This window comes from Bos taurus, chromosome 16 (assembly GCF_002263795.3).
Source record: "Bos taurus isolate L1 Dominette 01449 registration number 42190680 breed Hereford chromosome 16, ARS-UCD2.0, whole genome shotgun sequence".
Lineage (NCBI taxonomy): Eukaryota > Metazoa > Chordata > Mammalia > Artiodactyla > Bovidae > Bos > Bos taurus.
Window position 1 is genome coordinate 49,525,001 of NC_037343.1, and position 16,971 is coordinate 49,541,971.

Consider the following 16,971-nt stretch of genomic DNA (forward strand, 5'->3'; position numbering starts at 1 on the left):
GCCCTCAGGGCAAGGGTTCAAGGGGTGTGTCCTTTGTCCAGAGCCCATCCCGGGGCCGGAGAGACCCCAGGCCTGGGACCTCACGCCATTCCGGCTGACATCTCCCCCTACCCAGGGAGGGCGCGTCCTCAATTCTCAGTCCCGCTGAGTGTTGTGGTGGGAGAGAGGGGTTTTCTGATTCTTTGGTGTGGAGTGTGGACCCCAGCCTGTCCACTCCAGGTGCCTGGCTGGCCTTCCAGGGCCCAGAACTTTCTTTATAGCAGCATCACAGCAGCCACATGGTGCTGGGGCCAGCAGGGCCTTCTCATCATCTGGGTTACCGCCCTAGTCAAGCAGGTATAGGGGGGACAGGGGGCCCTGCCAGGCCATTGGAGCCACCACTGCAGCCCACATGGGTGGGGTCAGGCTCCATGATCCCAATGTTCTTTTCTGAAGCTCTGCTTTGGGCCCAGAGCAGCTGGCCCCTCCTCCCCAGGCTTTTCTCACTCCCGAACACATGGTGACCACATGGGGTCCCCATGGTGGACCACAGTGGGAGGAAGGCAGACAGAGCGGGCCTGCCACCGCTCTCCAGGGTCCTGACTCACCCCCCATAGGCCCTGCCATCTGCGGCCTCCAGGCCACCCCTCACCACTGCTCCTACGTGGGCCTTTCCCTGCCCCGTGTCCCCATCTCCTGTTCACTCCTGTGACTGCCCTCATCACCCTGGGGACCCGGGCTGTGTCCAGCAACCCTGTGGGGCAGGTGAAGGGGGCAGGTGCTGGGGACAGGTGAGGGGGGCAGGAGCAGGGGGCAGTTGGGGGTGCAGGTGAGGGGGGCAGGTGCAGGGGACAGGTGAGGAGGGCAGGTGCAGGGGGCAGGTGCAGAGGGGAGGAGGGGAGGGCAGGTGCAGGGGGCAGGTGGGGGTGCAGGTACAGGGGGGAGGAGAGGAGGGCAGGTGCAGGGGGCAGGTGGGGGTGCAGGTGAGGGGGCAGGTGTGGGAGGCAGGTGAGGGGGGCAGGTGGAGGGGTAGATGAGGAGGGAAGGTGTGGGGGCAGATGAGGGGGGACAGGTTCCAGGGAGGCAGGTGGGGGGACAGGTGTGGGGGGCAGGTGAGAGTGTGACAGGTGCCAAGGGTGGCAGGTGGGGGGACAGGTGGGGGGACAGGTGCCGGGTGGGGTGGAGGTCAGGGGAGGAGGGCCACTCTGAGTGGGGGCCCTGAGGCTCTCCGCTCCCCGCCCCTAGAGTGCCCAGCAGGGACGTTTGGCCAGAACTGCTCAGGCTCCTGCTCCTGTGGGGACGCCCCCTGCGACCGGGTCACAGGGCAATGTCTGTGCCCCCCGGGGAGGACCGGGGACGACTGTGGGGCAGGTGAGTGGCAGCCGTGGCCCAGGGTCACCTCAGCTCCCTGTGCTACACAATGCCTGGCCGCGTTTACAGACCCCAACCCTGGAGCCCTGCAGACCCCAGGCCCATCCACAGCAGCTACGAGAGCTCACACCACCAGCCTTGGGTCTGGATGTGGGCATCTGTGGCTGCCCCGTGGCCGAGCCTGCAGAGGGGACACTGGGAACTGTCAGCCACGGGGACAGCTTGGCCAGCGGCCCCCCGCCCTCCCCAGCCTGTGGTGGATCCTCTAAGCTCCTGTTCATTGCATGTGGGTCTCCTGGTTCTTCTGGGGCCCCCCTTTTGCTTGTTGAGCATCCTGGGGCAGGGGGTCTCCCCCTGGGGTGAATGCCCTAAAGTCTACAGCCTGTGAGTGGACTAGGGGTTCCCATGACCTGCCCCCTCCCTCCTCTGGGATGACTCAGTTGGGAAGAGATATCCCTGCTCCCCAGTGGGCCCAGCAAGGCCTGGAAGACTGACTACCTCTGTGTGTGTGTTGGGGGGGGGGGGTTGCTAGATTGTCCCGAGGGCCGCTGGGGGCTTGGCTGCCAGGAGATCTGCCCGCCGTGTGAGCACGGTGCCGCCTGTGTGCCGGAGACTGGAGCCTGCCTGTGCCGCCCCGGCTTCATGGGCAGCCGCTGCCAGGATGGTGAGTGCCCGCTGCCCCCACCTCAGCCCTGCCCGCAATCACAGCCGGCCCCATGTCCGGCCCCAGCTACGCTCAGCCTGTCTCTGCCCACAGCCTGCCCTGCTGGCTGGTTTGGACCTGGCTGCCAGACGCAGTGCTCCTGTGCCAACGATGGGCTCTGCCACCCAGTGACCGGCCGGTGCAGCTGCGCCCCTGGGTGGACTGGCCTCAGCTGCCAGAGAGGTAGCGGCCTGGTGTCCAGGCGTCCCTCCCCACCCCTGACCCGACTGTGGTCACCTGCGCAGGGTGCCCAGCCTTTGCTGCTCTGTTGCAGCCTGTGACAGCGGCCACTGGGGCCCCGACTGCAGCTTCACCTGCAACTGCAGTGCAGGCCACGGGGGCTGTGACGCCGTCAGCGGCCTGTGTGTGTGTGAAGCCGGCTACGTGGGCCCGCGGTGTGAGCAGCGTGAGTCCCGGCCTGGCCCGCACACGCATGTGCACATGTGTGCTCATGTGCGTACACACACGCACGCTCACGTGCACACATATGTACACACACACGTACAAGTGTCAGGGGGACCCAGCCCTGCTCCCTGTCCCCAGACAAGCAGGAAGTCTCCTCGTCTAAGCCTACCCCCAACCTCCCCCATCTGGCCTCCCCGCCACCCACCACCCTCCTACCTGCCTGGGCTCAAGAGATGGCCCACGTGGAGCAAAGGCAGCGAGAGATGGCTCAGTGGCACCCTAGGGGGCACCTGCCACCTGTGGGAGGGGAGGAGAGTGTCTGCTAAGGACCAAGGGCCCTGCGCTTCAGTGTCGACCCCCACCCGGCCCGGGCCAGTGGGCCTGGGTGAGCTGGGGGCTTGGTCCCTAGCTGGGAGGGATGCAGAGGCCTTGGGTAAGGGAGGGGCTTCCCCTGCCCCACAGCCCAGGCCCTGGGCAGGACTGGGGCAGGCTCACTGTACCCCCAGCTGAGAGTCCGGTGTCTCAGGGTGTCCCCAGGGCTACTTCGGGCCGGGCTGTGGGCGGCAGTGCCAGTGCGAGCACGGGGCGGCCTGTGACCATGTCAGCGGGGCCTGCACCTGCCCTGCCGGCTGGAGGGGCACCTTCTGTGAGCGAGGTGAGCCAGGGCGCGGGCCGGAGGGGTGTGGGAGGGGTGGCCGGCGTGCGGGCGGGTCTTGTGACCCCAGTGGTCTCCTGTCACCGCCCCGCCTGCAGCCTGCCCAGCCGGCTTCTTTGGAGTGGACTGTGGCCATGCCTGTGACTGCAGTGCCGGAGTCCCCTGTGATCCTGTGAGCGGCTCCTGCCTCTGTCCTTCCGGCCGCCAGGGCCCCCGCTGTGCCCAGAGTGCGTGAGGCCCCCGTCAGCCCTGGGCGCTGCCCGTTAGGGTTAGGGTCCATCCTTGTGTGTGGCCACCCAGGTCAGAAGGAGGGGCGCTAGATCTCAGCAGCCTGGGACCATCTGCTGCAGCCCCTCCTGGGGTCCATCACCCCCGGCCCCTGACCCCCTCTCTCCTGCAGCCTGCCCAGCCCACATGTTCGGCCACAACTGCAGCCAGGCCTGCTCCTGCTTTAATGGGGCCTCCTGTGACCCTGTCCACGGGCAGTGCCGCTGTGGCCCTGGCTGGACGGGGCCCACCTGCCTGCAGGGTAAGCCCTGATCGGGAGTCTGGAGCCAGCTGTCATACTTGTCCCTCCCTGGGCCATGCAGGGTGACATGGGTGGGACTTGAGGGGGATCTAAACCTCTCTGGGCAGGGAGGGTGGGAGTCTGTCTCCCTGCTATGGGGCACCTGGGGAGGGATGGAGGCCTTAGGACTCCTAAGGGACCACACCCTTCAGCGCTGAGCCCCCAGAGACTGGCCGGCAGGCCCGGGGAGCCCTGGGCAGCTCGTCCTAGAGGCGGCCCCAGTTCCCGCCCCTAAAGTTTGGTGTCGGGCTTTGGGATGAGCCTGCAGGTCCAGTGGGCTGGCCTTACCGGGGTTCAGGCCTCTGGCCTGGCTGGCGGGGAAACCACAGGTTGCTTCTCTCTCTGTCCTCAGCCTGCCCAGAGGGCCTCTATGGTGAGGACTGTCAGCACTCCTGCCTGTGCCAGAATGGGGGCAGCTGTGACCCTGTCTCAGGACACTGCACCTGCCCAGAGGGCTGGGCCGGCCTGGCCTGTGAGAAGGGTGAGTGTCAGGCCGGTAGAGGAGAGGCCCTGGGGGTCTGGGGGCACCCAAGGCCACTGCCCTGGCCCCCTCCCTCTGAGGCCCAAGACGGCTGCCTGGCGTTGAGGGGCAGGGCCCTGGGTGTACCCTGTCGTGTCACCACCCCCGGGCACCTATCCTTCCCAAGGACCCAGGATCCGAGGCTCAGGGTGCAGGAAGCATGGGCAGGGCAGGTGTCCCAGGCCCCCAGGCATCACCCGCCCCGTCTCTGCAGAGTGCCTCCCGGGGGTCTTTGAAGTTGGCTGCCCGCACAGCTGCGGGTGCCTCAACGGTGGCCTCTGTGATCCGCACACCGTCCACTGCCTCTGCCCAGCCGGCTGGACCGGGGACAAGTGCCAGAGCTGTGAGTGGGTGGCTCGGGGACCCATGGGGGAGGCCAGGAGGCCCCTCGGGCCCCTGTGGGGTGGCCTCCATCGTGCCAGAGTGTGGGGCCTCAGCAGGGTGGGCAGTGGGTAGGAGAGGGCAGGGCTGCGGTCTGAGCTCCCCAGGCCTACTGCCTCTGTCCGGGGAGCCGCCCCGAGCTGGACTCAGCCTGCCTGCCTCTTTCGCCACAGCCTGTCCCGAGGGCACCTTTGGGGTCCTCTGTGAGGAGCGCTGCGCCTGCCGGTGGGGGGCCGCCTGCCACGCCGTCACTGGGGCCTGCCTCTGTGCCCCGGGGTGGAGGGGCTCGCGGTGTGAGAGCGGTGAGCCCTCAGCTCTGCTGGTGCCCAGGGTGGGGGCGGGTCCTCCACACGGTGACCCCTCGGGCCCCCGCCCCCCAACCCCAGGGCTCCCCACCACCTCCGCCTGCGCCTCCCCGCAGCCTGCCCACCCAGCTGGTTTGGAGAGGCCTGTGCCCAGCGCTGCCAGTGCCCCCCGGGCGCCGCCTGCCACCACGTCACCGGGGAGTGTCACTGTCCCCCGGGCTTCACGGGGCCCAGCTGTGAGCAAGGTGGGTGCCGGATGTGGGCAGGCCTGAGGGCAGTTCAGGCCACATGCGCTTCTGGACTGGGCCCCAGAGCTCTGCCCCCAAGAGGGGCCCGGTGTGAGGGAGGGTGCCTTCTCCGGGCCGGGCCAGGACTGACCCCTGCCGCCTCCCCCAGCCTGCCCACCTGGCACCTTTGGGGAGCGCTGTGGGCAGCAGTGCCACTGCCCCGGCGAGAACCAGGCCTGCCACCCCGCCTCAGGGACCTGCGCGTGTGCCCCCGGCTACCACGGCGCCGGCTGCCAGCAACGTGAGTGCTGCCTCAGCCGCCCGCCGGCCCACTGGAGTGATGGTGGGAAAGGGGGAGGGGCTTCAGAGCCCCCCACACCTGGCAGCTGGCCCCTCCCTCCGCAGGGTGCCCACCAGGGCGGTTTGGGCCTGGCTGTGAGCTGCTGTGTGGGTGTCTCAACGGGGGCTCTTGTGACGCGGTCACTGGGGCCTGCCGCTGCCCCGCTGGATTCCTTGGGACTGACTGCAGCCTCGGTGAGTGGCTGGGGTGTCTTCTCCCTGCACCTCGACAGGCAGGGCCACGCCATCCGGCCTGCAGGGCAGACAGCCCCTGACCATGTCACTCCTTGGGTCCCTCACTGGGACTGGCTGCAGACCAGGCTAAGCTGGGGGATCGATGTGGCCAAAACGTCTCCTCGGCCTGCCCTGCCTGGCCGTGTGCTGCGCCCTCGACCCGGGCTGTGTCCACCAGGAGCCCTGCAGAAGCCAGCTGGTGTCCTACTGAGAGAAGGGCCTCTCCCTGAGTCACGTGGGGACTTTCCGACCATCTGGGGCTGGGGCTGGTGGAAGTGGGTGGGGGCACCGTGAGTCACTCACTGTAGTGTGAGCCCGGCCCCCCGCAGAGCCTGCAGCCGAGAGAGACACCAGGGCAGGCGGGGCCTCAGCGGCAGGTGGCCCTGCCCTGTCTGGGCAGACAGGGCGGGAGTCTCCCCACCCAGCCTGCCCTGGCCCAGTCCTGTCCCATCCGGGTTGACAGAGCAGAGGCAGGGAGATCGAGCCAGGAGTGGCCACCCTCGCCTTTCCTCCCGGCAGCCTGTCCACACGGCCGCTTTGGCCCTGGCTGTGCCTACGTGTGCGGGTGTGGGCAGGGGGCGGCCTGTGACCCCGTGACCGGCAGCTGCTCCTGTCCGCCTGGGAGGACCGGCGTCCACTGCGAGCACGGTGAGAAGCCACTTGCCTGCTGCCTCAGGCACTTCGCATTCATCACTACATTAGCCGTGGGGGGCATTGGTGATAGAGTGAAGATAGAAGTGAAGGTGGTGATAGAGTGATAAATACGAGTCACGGGAGAGCGGGGTCCCTTCTGTTAATCCCCGAGGTGCCCTGAGGATATAAGTGAGGGCTTACTCATGTTGACCGCAATGCCCACTCGGATCATCCGATAGCACCCCATATCTTGCCTTGACCCGTGACCCCAGGACTCAGGCCATCAGTTGACCTCTCCAGTTCCCTGTGGCCAGTGGGGGATGAATAACTTCTTTCCCAGAGCCAGCCCCCACCGCCCAGCAGGAGGGGTCAGGCGACTGCTCCATCTTGAGGATGGAGCCAGCCTCTTGGCTGATGTCCTCCTGGAACGGGGTCCTGCTGGCCCTTCCTCCTGGGCCCAGCAGCTGGGAACCCACAGAGATGGAGGCCCGGAGCACAGGTGATGGTGGGGCAATTGGAATGGCCCCTGGGACCGTCGTGGGGTTTGTGCTCATGATGGTAAGCAGGTCCTCAGGCCTTGCCCACACTGCTTGGTCTGACCCCACACCCTGGTAGGTCTGAGCCCTCTGCACCCTCTGGTCCTCTTCAGGGGGCCGGTCACACTCCCTCAGGTCCTGAGTCCTGACTTGAGCCAGGCCACTCCTCACCTCCAGGGGAGAACGGCAGCTAGGGGTCAGAGTCTGAAAGCACCACCTGGAGTGTGGGGCTGCCCAGCCTCCTCCGAACCTGGAGGGTGCCTCCTCCCCAGGAAGACTTCCCTGATCCCCTCCCGCCTGCTGGACAGGCACTCCCATCCTCTGGAGGGCCCTGGTCCCTTTCCTCCTGTGTAACTCTCAGCGCTGGCTCAGTTCTGGCCTCTGAGGAAGATGGATGAACTGGCAGGATGTGGTTGGTGCTGCTTCCTGGCACGTGTATGCCTTGGGAGCGGGGGGAGGAGGAAGTGTTTGTTGAATGACTGTCGGATCACGTGGGAGTGTCCTGGAGCGTGTCTGGCTCTGGACCAGAGCTCTGAGCATGCCCGCTTCGTCCCTAGGCTGCCCCCAGAATCGGTTTGGTGTGAATTGTGAGCATGCGTGCTCCTGCAGGAATGGGGGCCTGTGTCACGCCACCAACGGCAGCTGTTCCTGTGGCCTGGGCTGGACTGGGCCACACTGCGAGCTGGGTGAGTCCGGGCCAGCCTGGGGGCGGCGGCGTGTGTGAGCTGGAGAGTCGCCGCCCGTAGCGGGTGAGGCCATGCCCGGTGTGGCAGGGGCTGGGTGGGGGAGGAGGGCCATAGCTTAGGGGCAATTGTGGGGAGGCACCGGCTGCCGGAGGGCCGGGCGAGGCTCCCAGGGTCCCCTGGGTGAGGCTAGTGCCCCTGCTGTCCCGCGGCAGGAGGCTGACCCCCCGGCCCCTCCCCAGCCTGCCCCGCCGGGCGCTACGGTGCCGCCTGCAGCCTCGAGTGCTCCTGCCACAACCACGGGGCCTGTGAGCCCACGTCGGGGGCCTGCCGCTGCGGCCCCGGCTTCTACGGCCAGGCCTGCGAGCACTGTGAGTTGTAGGTTTGGGCCACCGCACCCCCGGGCGCGCACTCCTCTGCTTTCCGCGTCACTCCTTGTGGCGGCCCGATGCGACGAGGCCTGACCCAGCTTCGGGGCAGAGGGCCACAAGGGGCAGGCGCTGGGCCTGGGTGGGAGGAAGCGGGCTCCAGCCCCCAGCCCGTCCTTTGCTCTCTCTGGGCAAACTGAGTCACGGGCTCCAACCCGGGTCTCCCTCAGCCTGTCCCCCCGGCTTCCATGGGGCTGGCTGCCAGCAGACGTGCCAGTGTCAGCATGGCGCCCCCTGCGACCCTGTCAGCGGCCAGTGCCTCTGCCCTGCTGGCCTCCATGGCCAGTTCTGCGAGCGGGGTAAGTGTCTGCACCCCCACTCACTCCCACCCGGTCGGTCCCCCCGCCCTGGGCTCAGGACAGGATGCTGAGCCAGTGCCCCTTCCAGGGTGTGAGCCGGGCTCGTTCGGAGAGGGCTGCGGCCAGCAGTGTGACTGCGAGCTTGGGGTGCCCTGTGACCCCGTCACCGGCCACTGCCTGTGCCCCCCTGGGCGCACAGGGACCACCTGTGACCTGGGTGAGTCGGGGTACCGCTTGGTGGGGGCAGGGGTATGGGTCTCTGTTGGTGGAATCGACTGTGTTTCTGGAGCCCACCTGTGTCACGTCCTGGCCTGGGCACTGCGTCCTCCTGCCCGGTCCCTCTGCTGGCGCAGTGGCTCACAGGGGCCCAGCACCAGGGTTCCTGCTCGGGGTTGTTGATGCCCGTCCTGCTTTACGGCTTTCCCCTGAGTCCCTGGGGGGGCCTCTCCCTGGGGTGGGGGGCCTTGGTCCTGGGGATGGGCCCCTGGTGAGGTGGGAAGGAAACCTCCCAGATGGGCCAGCTGGCCTGCACGGGCTCTGTGTCTGCTCCTCAGGGCTCTTGGCCATCTTGCCCCTAGGGAGCCTCCCTGACCGCCAGCTCCCCTTCGCTGGCCTGGGGGCTGGTGGGAACATGGGGAAGAGATTCTGGGCCAGTGCCCGGCGCCCAGCACTTTCCCACGTGAGGGCTCACACAGGACAAATCTAAGGCTTGAGGTCTTTGCTCTTGCATGCTCCCTGGGGGTATCCTGAGGCCTGCGGTCCCAGCCCCAGGTGGACCGGAGTGGCACTCAGGCCTGTCCCTCCCACCACCCCCACCCCACCCACAGGCTGCAGGAGGGGCTTCTTCGGGCCGGGCTGTGCCCTGCACTGCTCCTGTGGGGGTGGAGCCGACTGCGACCCTGTCAGCGGGCAGTGCCTCTGCGTGGACGGCTACACAGGGCCCACGTGCCGGCAGGGTGAGTCGGGCTCTGGGCGGGGGCGAGAGGGGGACAGGGTGCTCGTGGGGTCAGGTGAGTGGCACGAATGTCACCATCTGAGCGCGATGCCCATGGTGTCTGCCTGGCCTCTGCTGGACAAAGTGTGGACCTTCCAGCCCCTGGACCGTGGGTGGGACTCAGCATACAGCCAACCCAAGAGCAGCAGGCGTGGGCTCAAACTGCAGAAGGTGGAGACCCCTTGGGCAGGGCTGGGTGATCCAGTGTGGGTGGGCGCTGACACAGCCCCCCGCCACCCCTTCCTCACCCTGCATGTGTGAACCAGGGCATGACAGTGTACCTATCCGAGGGTGCGTGTGTGCAGTAGCACAGGTGTGTGCTCCAGTCTTCCCAGCTGGCGCTAGGGGTAAAGAACCCATCTGCCAATGCAGGAGACATAAAAGAAGCGGGTTCAGTCCCTGGGTTGGGGAGATCCCCTGGAGGACGGCATGGCAACACACTCCAGTATTCCTGCCTGGAGAATCCCATGGACAGAGGATCCTGGCGAGCTGAAGTCCATGGGGTCTCGAAGAGTCAGACACGATTTAGTGACTGAGCACGCAGCACGTGCTCCTGTCTTCATGCTGGCACCTGTGTCTCCCAGCGTGTGTGTGTGTGTGTGTGTGTGTGTGTGTGTGTGTGCTTCTGTGCACACGGGCACTTCACTGCTTGCCTGTGCTCACGTGCATACGTGTGCCTGTGCACACCTACAGGCAGGGTCAGGGGTGGTGATGGCATCGTGACCCCTCACCCCCGAAGCACTGGGGGAGCCTGCTTTTTGCAGGCAGAGCTTGGTGTGCCCCTGCTCCTCTGGCCACCTGTGCCCCTCTGGTGTGCCCTGGTCACCTCGCCCAGGCCCAGCCTGTTCCTGGGAAGCATTGTGTCTGCCAGGGGAGACCGGACGCCGGCTTGGGGCCTGTGCCAGGCAGGCCTTGAGATGGGGTGATGGGGGAAGCAAGGGTGTGAGTGGAGATTCCAGGCTGGGATCCTTGACCTGGGGACCCCAGACATGGTCTTGATATTGTGAGTGCATCTTGTTGAGCCTCCCCAAGGCAGCCCTGGCCCCTAAGCGCCTTTAGGGGAGGGATCCCACCTCCCCAAGAGGAGGGGGTTGAGCAGATGGAGACAGAAACTTGTGGGGCTCGTGCTGGGACGAATGATGCCCACAGCGGCACCTGGTGGTTAAGTTTGGTACTGCACCAGAGGCATTCTGGGCGGCCTTGCCGTTTACCCTGGGGTGGGGGTCGGCGGGCGTCAGGAACTGGGGCTGCCCCTGCCTGAGCCCTGCTGGGAAGGAGGACAGGAAGGGCCTCACTGCTCCTGCCCTGGAGTGGACCCCACAGGGCCTGCAGTGAAGCCCCTCTTCATCCAGTCCTAAGTCCTGCCTCCCCACCCTGTATATTGGTGGGGGGATGCTGTGCAGGGAGAGAGTGGGGGTCCCTGCAGCCTCGCTGCTCCGTGACTGCTGCCCACCCGAGGGAGGGGCACCAGCGTGTTTGTCTGCCTGCAGGTGGACCCTCCCAGCTCCCGGAGAGCCCGTCTCCAGCCCTGGGCCCAGGTAGGCGGGCCAGGGGCATCCCTGTGTTGCCAGGAGGGTGGCCCTTGCTGGTGTTACAGCCCCTTACCTGCAGACTAAGGCCAGAGGAGGGAGGGGGATCCAGCACTTGCATGTAATCTGGGTCCCCAGGATGGCAGGGATTCTAAAACCTGAACCTCAGAGGTGAGTCAAGTCTGGAGCTGGAAGGACAGGAGGGGCAGCAGGAAGCCTGAGCCCAGGACTCAAAAGGCCTTGGAGAATTTCTGCCCACCCCAGGGCTGACCTGCTTCTTTCCTTCCCCTGCAGCGGCCCTACAACCAGGTTCCCACCAGACCCGGGCTCAGCAGCAGCCTAGAGAAGCACTAGCTCAGGGGCAGCCCCCACTGAGGCTTGGCTCCCAGGGGCCACTGAGGGGACCTGGGGGCTTTGGTGTCCACTGAGGAGGGACGTGTGGGGGCCAGGACTCCGGCCCCACCCTGGTCTCCGAGGCCTGTGGACAGTGGTGCAACCTTCCGCTCCGCAAGGATCTTCTGACCACGAGGATGGAGGCCCTGCCTGGCCCGCGCTGAGGATCATAGTGTGGAGGAAGCCCCACCTGCCATGCCCCCGGGGTGAGACTGCAGGCAGATGCGGGGGCAGGTGCGGGCATGGGGCCCTTCCTTGGAGCAAGTTCTTCTGGTGCTAGGCCTTGAACTGCTGCAGTTCAGTCTGTTTACCTGGAAACAGATGCTGGTGCTAGGCCGGGCCATATTTATGGAAGGTATTTATGGGCAGCCAGACCCTGGGCACTGGAGGGCTGCCTGCCTGCTGCCCCACCTAGGAGGCCTTGACTCAGGCCTCTGGGTGGGGCTTCGGTACCCTGTGAAACCCAGTAAGTTAAGAAAGGAGCAGCTACTTCTTCGAGGCCTGTGTGCTTGCTGCTTTGTACAGGCTCCGTGTGGTGCCCTCCTGGGACCACTGGCGTGAGTGACCTGACCAGAGAGGCCCGTGAGGCCCCTGGGCCTCCCTGGGTGCCACACAAGCAGTCAGGGTTTATCCTGGTTCCCAGTGCTCTTGAGGGCATGGAGCCCAGAGACCCTCCAAGTGCTGGCAACAGCCTGTATATGGGACGTGTGGTCCCCAGAGGAGAAGAGCAGGGTGCTGCTAAGGGCAGCTTGGGTGTCCCCCACTCCTCCCCCTGCCCTGTCTTCAGGGTAGAACCAGGGGAGATGGTTGGACCCAGATTGTCACAGGGGACACTTAGGTCTGGGCTGGAGCCCCCTCTCCCCTCCAGCATGAGCCCAGGTAGCTGATTGCTCCAGGCGCAAAGAATCTCATGGGGCAAAGCAGGGTGGGTTCTCGTAAACCCTGTCCCCTTAGATGGACAGCGAGTGGACAAGCAGTAGCAGATGAAACCGAGTTAATGGGCCACTGTTTTAAGACTTTGAGGTATATAAATAGAATCCATATCCCAGAAAGTGTCAGGGACAGTGCAGGGATAATGGGATGCAGGTCAAGAAGGACCATCGTCAGGACTGGGCTTGGAGCGTGTGGAGGCTGGAGTTGCTGAGGGGTGGGAGGTGAGGAGGGTGGCAGGAATCTAGCCAAATACCAGGTTTTACAGCTCAGGACCCTCCCAGGAGGCATCAGGGAGGCAGAGAGAGAGAAGATACAAAGGAAAGGTTAGTGGAAAAGGATGAGGGAAGTGTTAGCACTTCTGAGGCCCTAGAAAAAGAAGGGAAAAACCATCGACACAAAGCACCAAGCTCTCAGGTCTAAGTTGGATGATCTCAGATCGAAAGTGCTCATACTGGAAATAAAATTTAAAACATTTTAAAGCCATTGTCTAAGGAATTTAAAGAATTTTAGTAACAAAGAGAGACTCTAAAACGTCCAGAGAAAGCCAACAGGAGTCAGAGTGACAGCAGTCGCTCCAGCAGAAACACTGAAGCGAGAAGGCGGTGATGTCAGTTTCAGGGTGTCGAAGAAAAGACGCTGAAACTTGAATTTCACGGCCTTCAATCGTGTGTCCTGCTGAACTGTCCTTGAGGAGAAAAGTGGACATTATTCCTGGGTGTCCACAGCCTCAGTGGGCACCATGTGAGAACCACACTTGAAATTACATTCAGAGGAAGTTTTCCATTAAGAATGGAAAGCATGAGATAATCATTATGTTTCTCATATGACCTAGTGATTTGTTGTTTAGTCGCTTAATTGTGTCCGACTCTTTTTGCAACCAGCCCCCAACCTAGAGATGAAGAGAATGAAAACAGGCACCAGGAAGCCAGGTGAGGTGGAGCAGAGGAAGGGAGAGACACTGGTCTTGTTCACTCGCTAAGTTGTGTCTGATTCTTTGCCACCCCATGGACTGCAGCATGCCATGCTTCCTTCCCTGTCCTTCACAATTTCCAGGAGTTGGCTCAAATTCATGTCCATTGAGTTGGTGATGCTATCCAACCGTCTCATCCTCTGCTGCCCTCTTCTCCTTTTGTCTTCAATCTTTCCCAGGATCAGGGTCTTTTTCAATGAGTTGTTTCTTCACATCTGGTGGCCAAAGTATTGGTGCTTCAGCTTCAGCATCAGTCCTTCCCGTGAATATTCAGGGTTGATTTCCTTTAGGATTGACTAGTTTATCTTGCTGTCCAAGGGACTCTTAAGAGTCTTCTCCAGCATTACAGCTTGAAAGTATCAGTTCTTTGGCGCTCAGCCTTCTTTGGTGCAATTCTCACTTCTATACATGACTACTGGAAAAACCATAGCTTTGACTAGATGGACCTTTGTCAGGAAAGTGATGCCTTTGCTTTTTAATATGCTGTCTAGGTTTGTCATAGCTTTTCTTCCAAGGAGCAAGTGTTTTTTGATTTCATGCCTGCAGTCACCATCCACAGTGATGTTGGAACCCAAGAAAATAAAGTCTGCCACTGTTTGCATTTTTTCCCCATCTATTTGCCATGAAGTGTTGGGACCAGATGCCATGACATTAGTTTTCTGAATGTTGAGTTTTAAGCCAGCTTTTTCTCTGGTCAGAGGCAGCCAAACCCTCATGTAGACTGGACTCGATAAGGTACTGTGACCTCCACAGAAGTACTAATAGGTTTAACTTTGAAACTGGAGGAAATGTCATCTCTCTAATGGAAGGCAGGGAAGGAGGAAGAGTCAAGCAGAATAAGTAGGTGAAAGCCTAATTGAAATGGTTACAGATGATCAAAATCAGGCCCCTAGACTGCATTAAACATTCTTCAACATTTTATTGATAAAACACATACCTGGAAGGACAGAAATATAAACATCCAAAGAAAACCAAAAGCTGGACGATGAGTTTTGATATTTTAGAACGGTGTGTGCAAAGCATAGTACTTGACTGTATGTAAATATCTTCATATGCATGCGTGAAACACAGGCTCAGAGACTCACAAAGCAGTGGTGGGTTTACCAGATGGAAATTATTAAACTGGTGATTTTCAATGTGCTATTTATTAATACAAAAGCAAGACACAGCAATGATAACATTTTAATTACCTTTATACACATGATATATATGCCTATATTCATTTATTTATATTTGTACATATACATATCTGTATTTAGGTCTATAAATTTCATACTCAACCAACAGAAAATAATGGAACATTTAACAAAAATTTCTTCTTTGAACAGTAATAAATAAGAAAATTTAACACGGTTGATAATTTTTTTAAAACATTAAGCAAGAAAAAAATGCAGAGGGTGGGAAAGTTAACTACAGACACAGAGAGTCAGATATAAAAGGGAATATTATGAACAACTAGGTACCGTCACCGCCCCAGGAGGGCTGGATCATAAGTTGGTGGAGGGGCTGGGCCGGACCCCTGAGACAGGAACTTGTCTGATGTGAGTTGTCCCAGAAATACTAAGTAGAGGAAACTCGATTCATTTCAGGAGGGCAGTACCAACCGGCTTCTCCAACAGGTGAGGGCAGTACGAGAAAAGAAATGTACAGATGTGTATGCAGAAAGGCTAAGTAAAATACTAGCTACTCAAAAATATTAAAAGAATAACATCCACTTGATCCAAAGGGACTGGGATTTGATGGAAACACAAGGCGGGGACTGCCCTGGTGGCCCAGGGGTTAGGACTCCGTGCTCCCACGGCAGGGGACCCCGGTCGGGGAACTGACATCCCACGTGCCGCAGAGCACGGCCAAAATAAATACACGCATTTATCTAGAGCAAATAGAAAAAAGCCACACAAGGACTTTAACATCAGAAAATGTGCCCAGGTGTTTGGGTGAGATGAGTCATGAGTCTGGATAGAAGCGGAAAGAGCATTTGGTAGAGCTCGGCACCCCTTTCTTTTTTGAAAAAAAATTAATTAGTTTAATTGGAGGCTAATTACTTTACAATATTGTAGTGTTTTTTCCCCATACATTGACATTAATCAGCCATGGGTGTACGTGTGTCCCCCATCCTGAACACCCCTCCCGCCTCCCTCCCCATCCCATCCCTCCACACCTTTTTGATGAAAGTTCCTAGAAAACAGATACAGAGAGGCGCTTTCTCGATGATGGCTGCGTGCCAAGAATCTTCTGCGAGTAGAGCTGGGCAGGCGATGGATTCCGGATCTCGGTCCCAGGAGGCCGCCCGGGGCTCCTTGTCCCCTCTCTGGGCTCCTGCCTCCCCTCCCCCATTACTGGTCTCCACAGCCCTGAAGTGACAGCCTGTTTCCATCCCAGGACTGGGGGCGGAGGCTTGGCTTGAGTCATGCTGGGCCACTCAGACAGGACTTGTGTCAGGCCCGATAACCCTTGTGGGAAGAATGAAGATATTCCCTCAAAGGTGGAGAATCAGATCATCATTCACTCCTCCTGACCCCAGCAGAGCCTAGGAGACCCCAGGACACGGCCCTGGCTTAGACAAAGAACTAAGAGGTGTCGGGCCTGTGGGGAAAGGGAGAGGGCAGGAGACAGGTGACCAGGATTTAACTTTGGCAAAGTGGGCTGTGAAATCATAGACATGATAGGAGGCACACAAAAGCTGTAAAAATATATAGTTCAATGCCACTAGTAAACAGAATACAACATAAGATTCCACTTGGCAACAGGCCCCAGAAACGCCAGAATGTATCTGGTGAAAAGATGTGAAGCCCTTCATAGTTACAGAAGATCTCGGGGTCAGCCTTCAAGTCCACTGGGTTCCAGTGACCAGAAGGATGGGTGGCAACTGTGGGAGTGGATGGGGTGTGTGGCACAGACAGGGGTCCCATGTCAGGACCTGTGTCCACTTCGCAGAAGAAAACCAGCTGAGGTTGCAGACCCCAGGTCAGTGACCGAGGACGTGCCTCAGAGCTTTTCCATTGTACCAAAAACGTGCCTGGAAAAGGATGGGTGGGGGCTGGCCCGCCCACCTGAGAGTCGGGAAGAGAAGGGGCAGGGGTGCTGCTTACACAGCGGCTCTGTCCACCCACTTCTGCCAAGGGTGCACACGTGCGTGCACACACACACACCCTTGCTCTTCACCCTGGTCACCAGATTGCCCCCCAGCAGCTCCAAGAAAACAGTAGGGTTGGCTCACAGGTAGGAAAATGGAGCCCCTAGATTCCCACCTGTCCAAGGGGGAGGAGCTGGGCCTGATCTCTGGTGACCCCTCCCCCCATGATCATGCCTCTCACACTGAGCCTGGCCCCGCACCATCCTGCAGATGCCCTGCTCAGGATGGCCCTTCCAGCTGCCGGAGGCCCCCTTTCAGCTGCTGGAGGCCGGGCAGGTCACCTTGGAGGTTAAAGGAAGGAGCTGCCCCTCCCTCCTGGTGTGGAACACCCCAACCACGAGGTTCTGTGGGCGGGGCCTGGATGACCTCCACCCTGCTCAGGCCACTGCCGGCCTTCCTCCTGCAGCCAGCCCCAGGGATGGATGGGACAGAGGGCGGGTCTCCCCCAGTCACCCTCTTCTGGTCGCGCCAGGGATCCACACCCCGGCTGTCATAAGGACGACAGGGCCCCAGCAGGGCTCTGGCAGATCGTCAGAACACTGGGAGCCCCCACCCCAAGGACAGCACTGGCAGGGCCCAGAGAAGCACTGAGCATGGGCTGGGAACTGGGAGGGCTGGCAGGGGGCTTCCCAGGAGAGTGGACCTATCCTTCTCGCACCTAGCCCAGCAGCACCCTGCCATCACCCTCTCCTGGGGAGCAGGACACTTCTCCCCCTGCCCCGAGGCCAGGCTAGTACACCTCTACCCACC

At 61.3% G+C, this 16,971-nt stretch overlaps 1 protein-coding gene across 5 annotated transcripts in view; it reads left to right on the forward strand.

Annotated features, from left to right (window-relative positions):
• The window catches only part of MEGF6 (multiple EGF like domains 6), a 102,146-nt gene extending 88,449 nt beyond the window's left edge, over positions 1–13,697 (forward strand). For 3 of the 5 annotated variants that reach the window (XM_059875753.1, XM_005217190.5, XM_010813409.4), the window contains 21 exons: positions 1,225–1,350; positions 1,883–2,014; positions 2,108–2,236; positions 2,328–2,459; positions 2,985–3,113; positions 3,212–3,340; positions 3,514–3,642; positions 4,034–4,162; positions 4,416–4,544; positions 4,756–4,884; positions 5,004–5,132; positions 5,284–5,415; positions 5,520–5,648; positions 6,207–6,335; positions 7,414–7,542; positions 7,782–7,910; positions 8,138–8,266; positions 8,355–8,483; positions 9,094–9,222; positions 10,751–10,798; positions 11,084–13,697. In XM_059875753.1, the coding sequence (XP_059731736.1) occupies positions 1,225–1,350; positions 1,883–2,014; positions 2,108–2,236; positions 2,328–2,459; positions 2,985–3,113; positions 3,212–3,340; positions 3,514–3,642; positions 4,034–4,162; positions 4,416–4,544; positions 4,756–4,884; positions 5,004–5,132; positions 5,284–5,415; positions 5,520–5,648; positions 6,207–6,335; positions 7,414–7,542; positions 7,782–7,910; positions 8,138–8,266; positions 8,355–8,483; positions 9,094–9,222; positions 10,751–10,798; positions 11,084–11,217 (2,639 nt within the window). In that variant the 3' untranslated portion in view covers positions 11,218–13,697. The remainder of the gene's footprint in view (positions 1–1,224; positions 1,351–1,882; positions 2,015–2,107; positions 2,237–2,327; positions 2,460–2,984; positions 3,114–3,211; positions 3,341–3,513; positions 3,643–4,033; positions 4,163–4,415; positions 4,545–4,755; positions 4,885–5,003; positions 5,133–5,283; positions 5,416–5,519; positions 5,649–6,206; positions 6,336–7,413; positions 7,543–7,781; positions 7,911–8,137; positions 8,267–8,354; positions 8,484–9,093; positions 9,223–10,750; positions 10,799–11,083) is intronic. The other 2 variants (XM_059875755.1, XM_059875756.1) reach the window with 1 other exon arrangement.
• Positions 13,698–16,971: the final 3,274 nt, after the last annotated feature.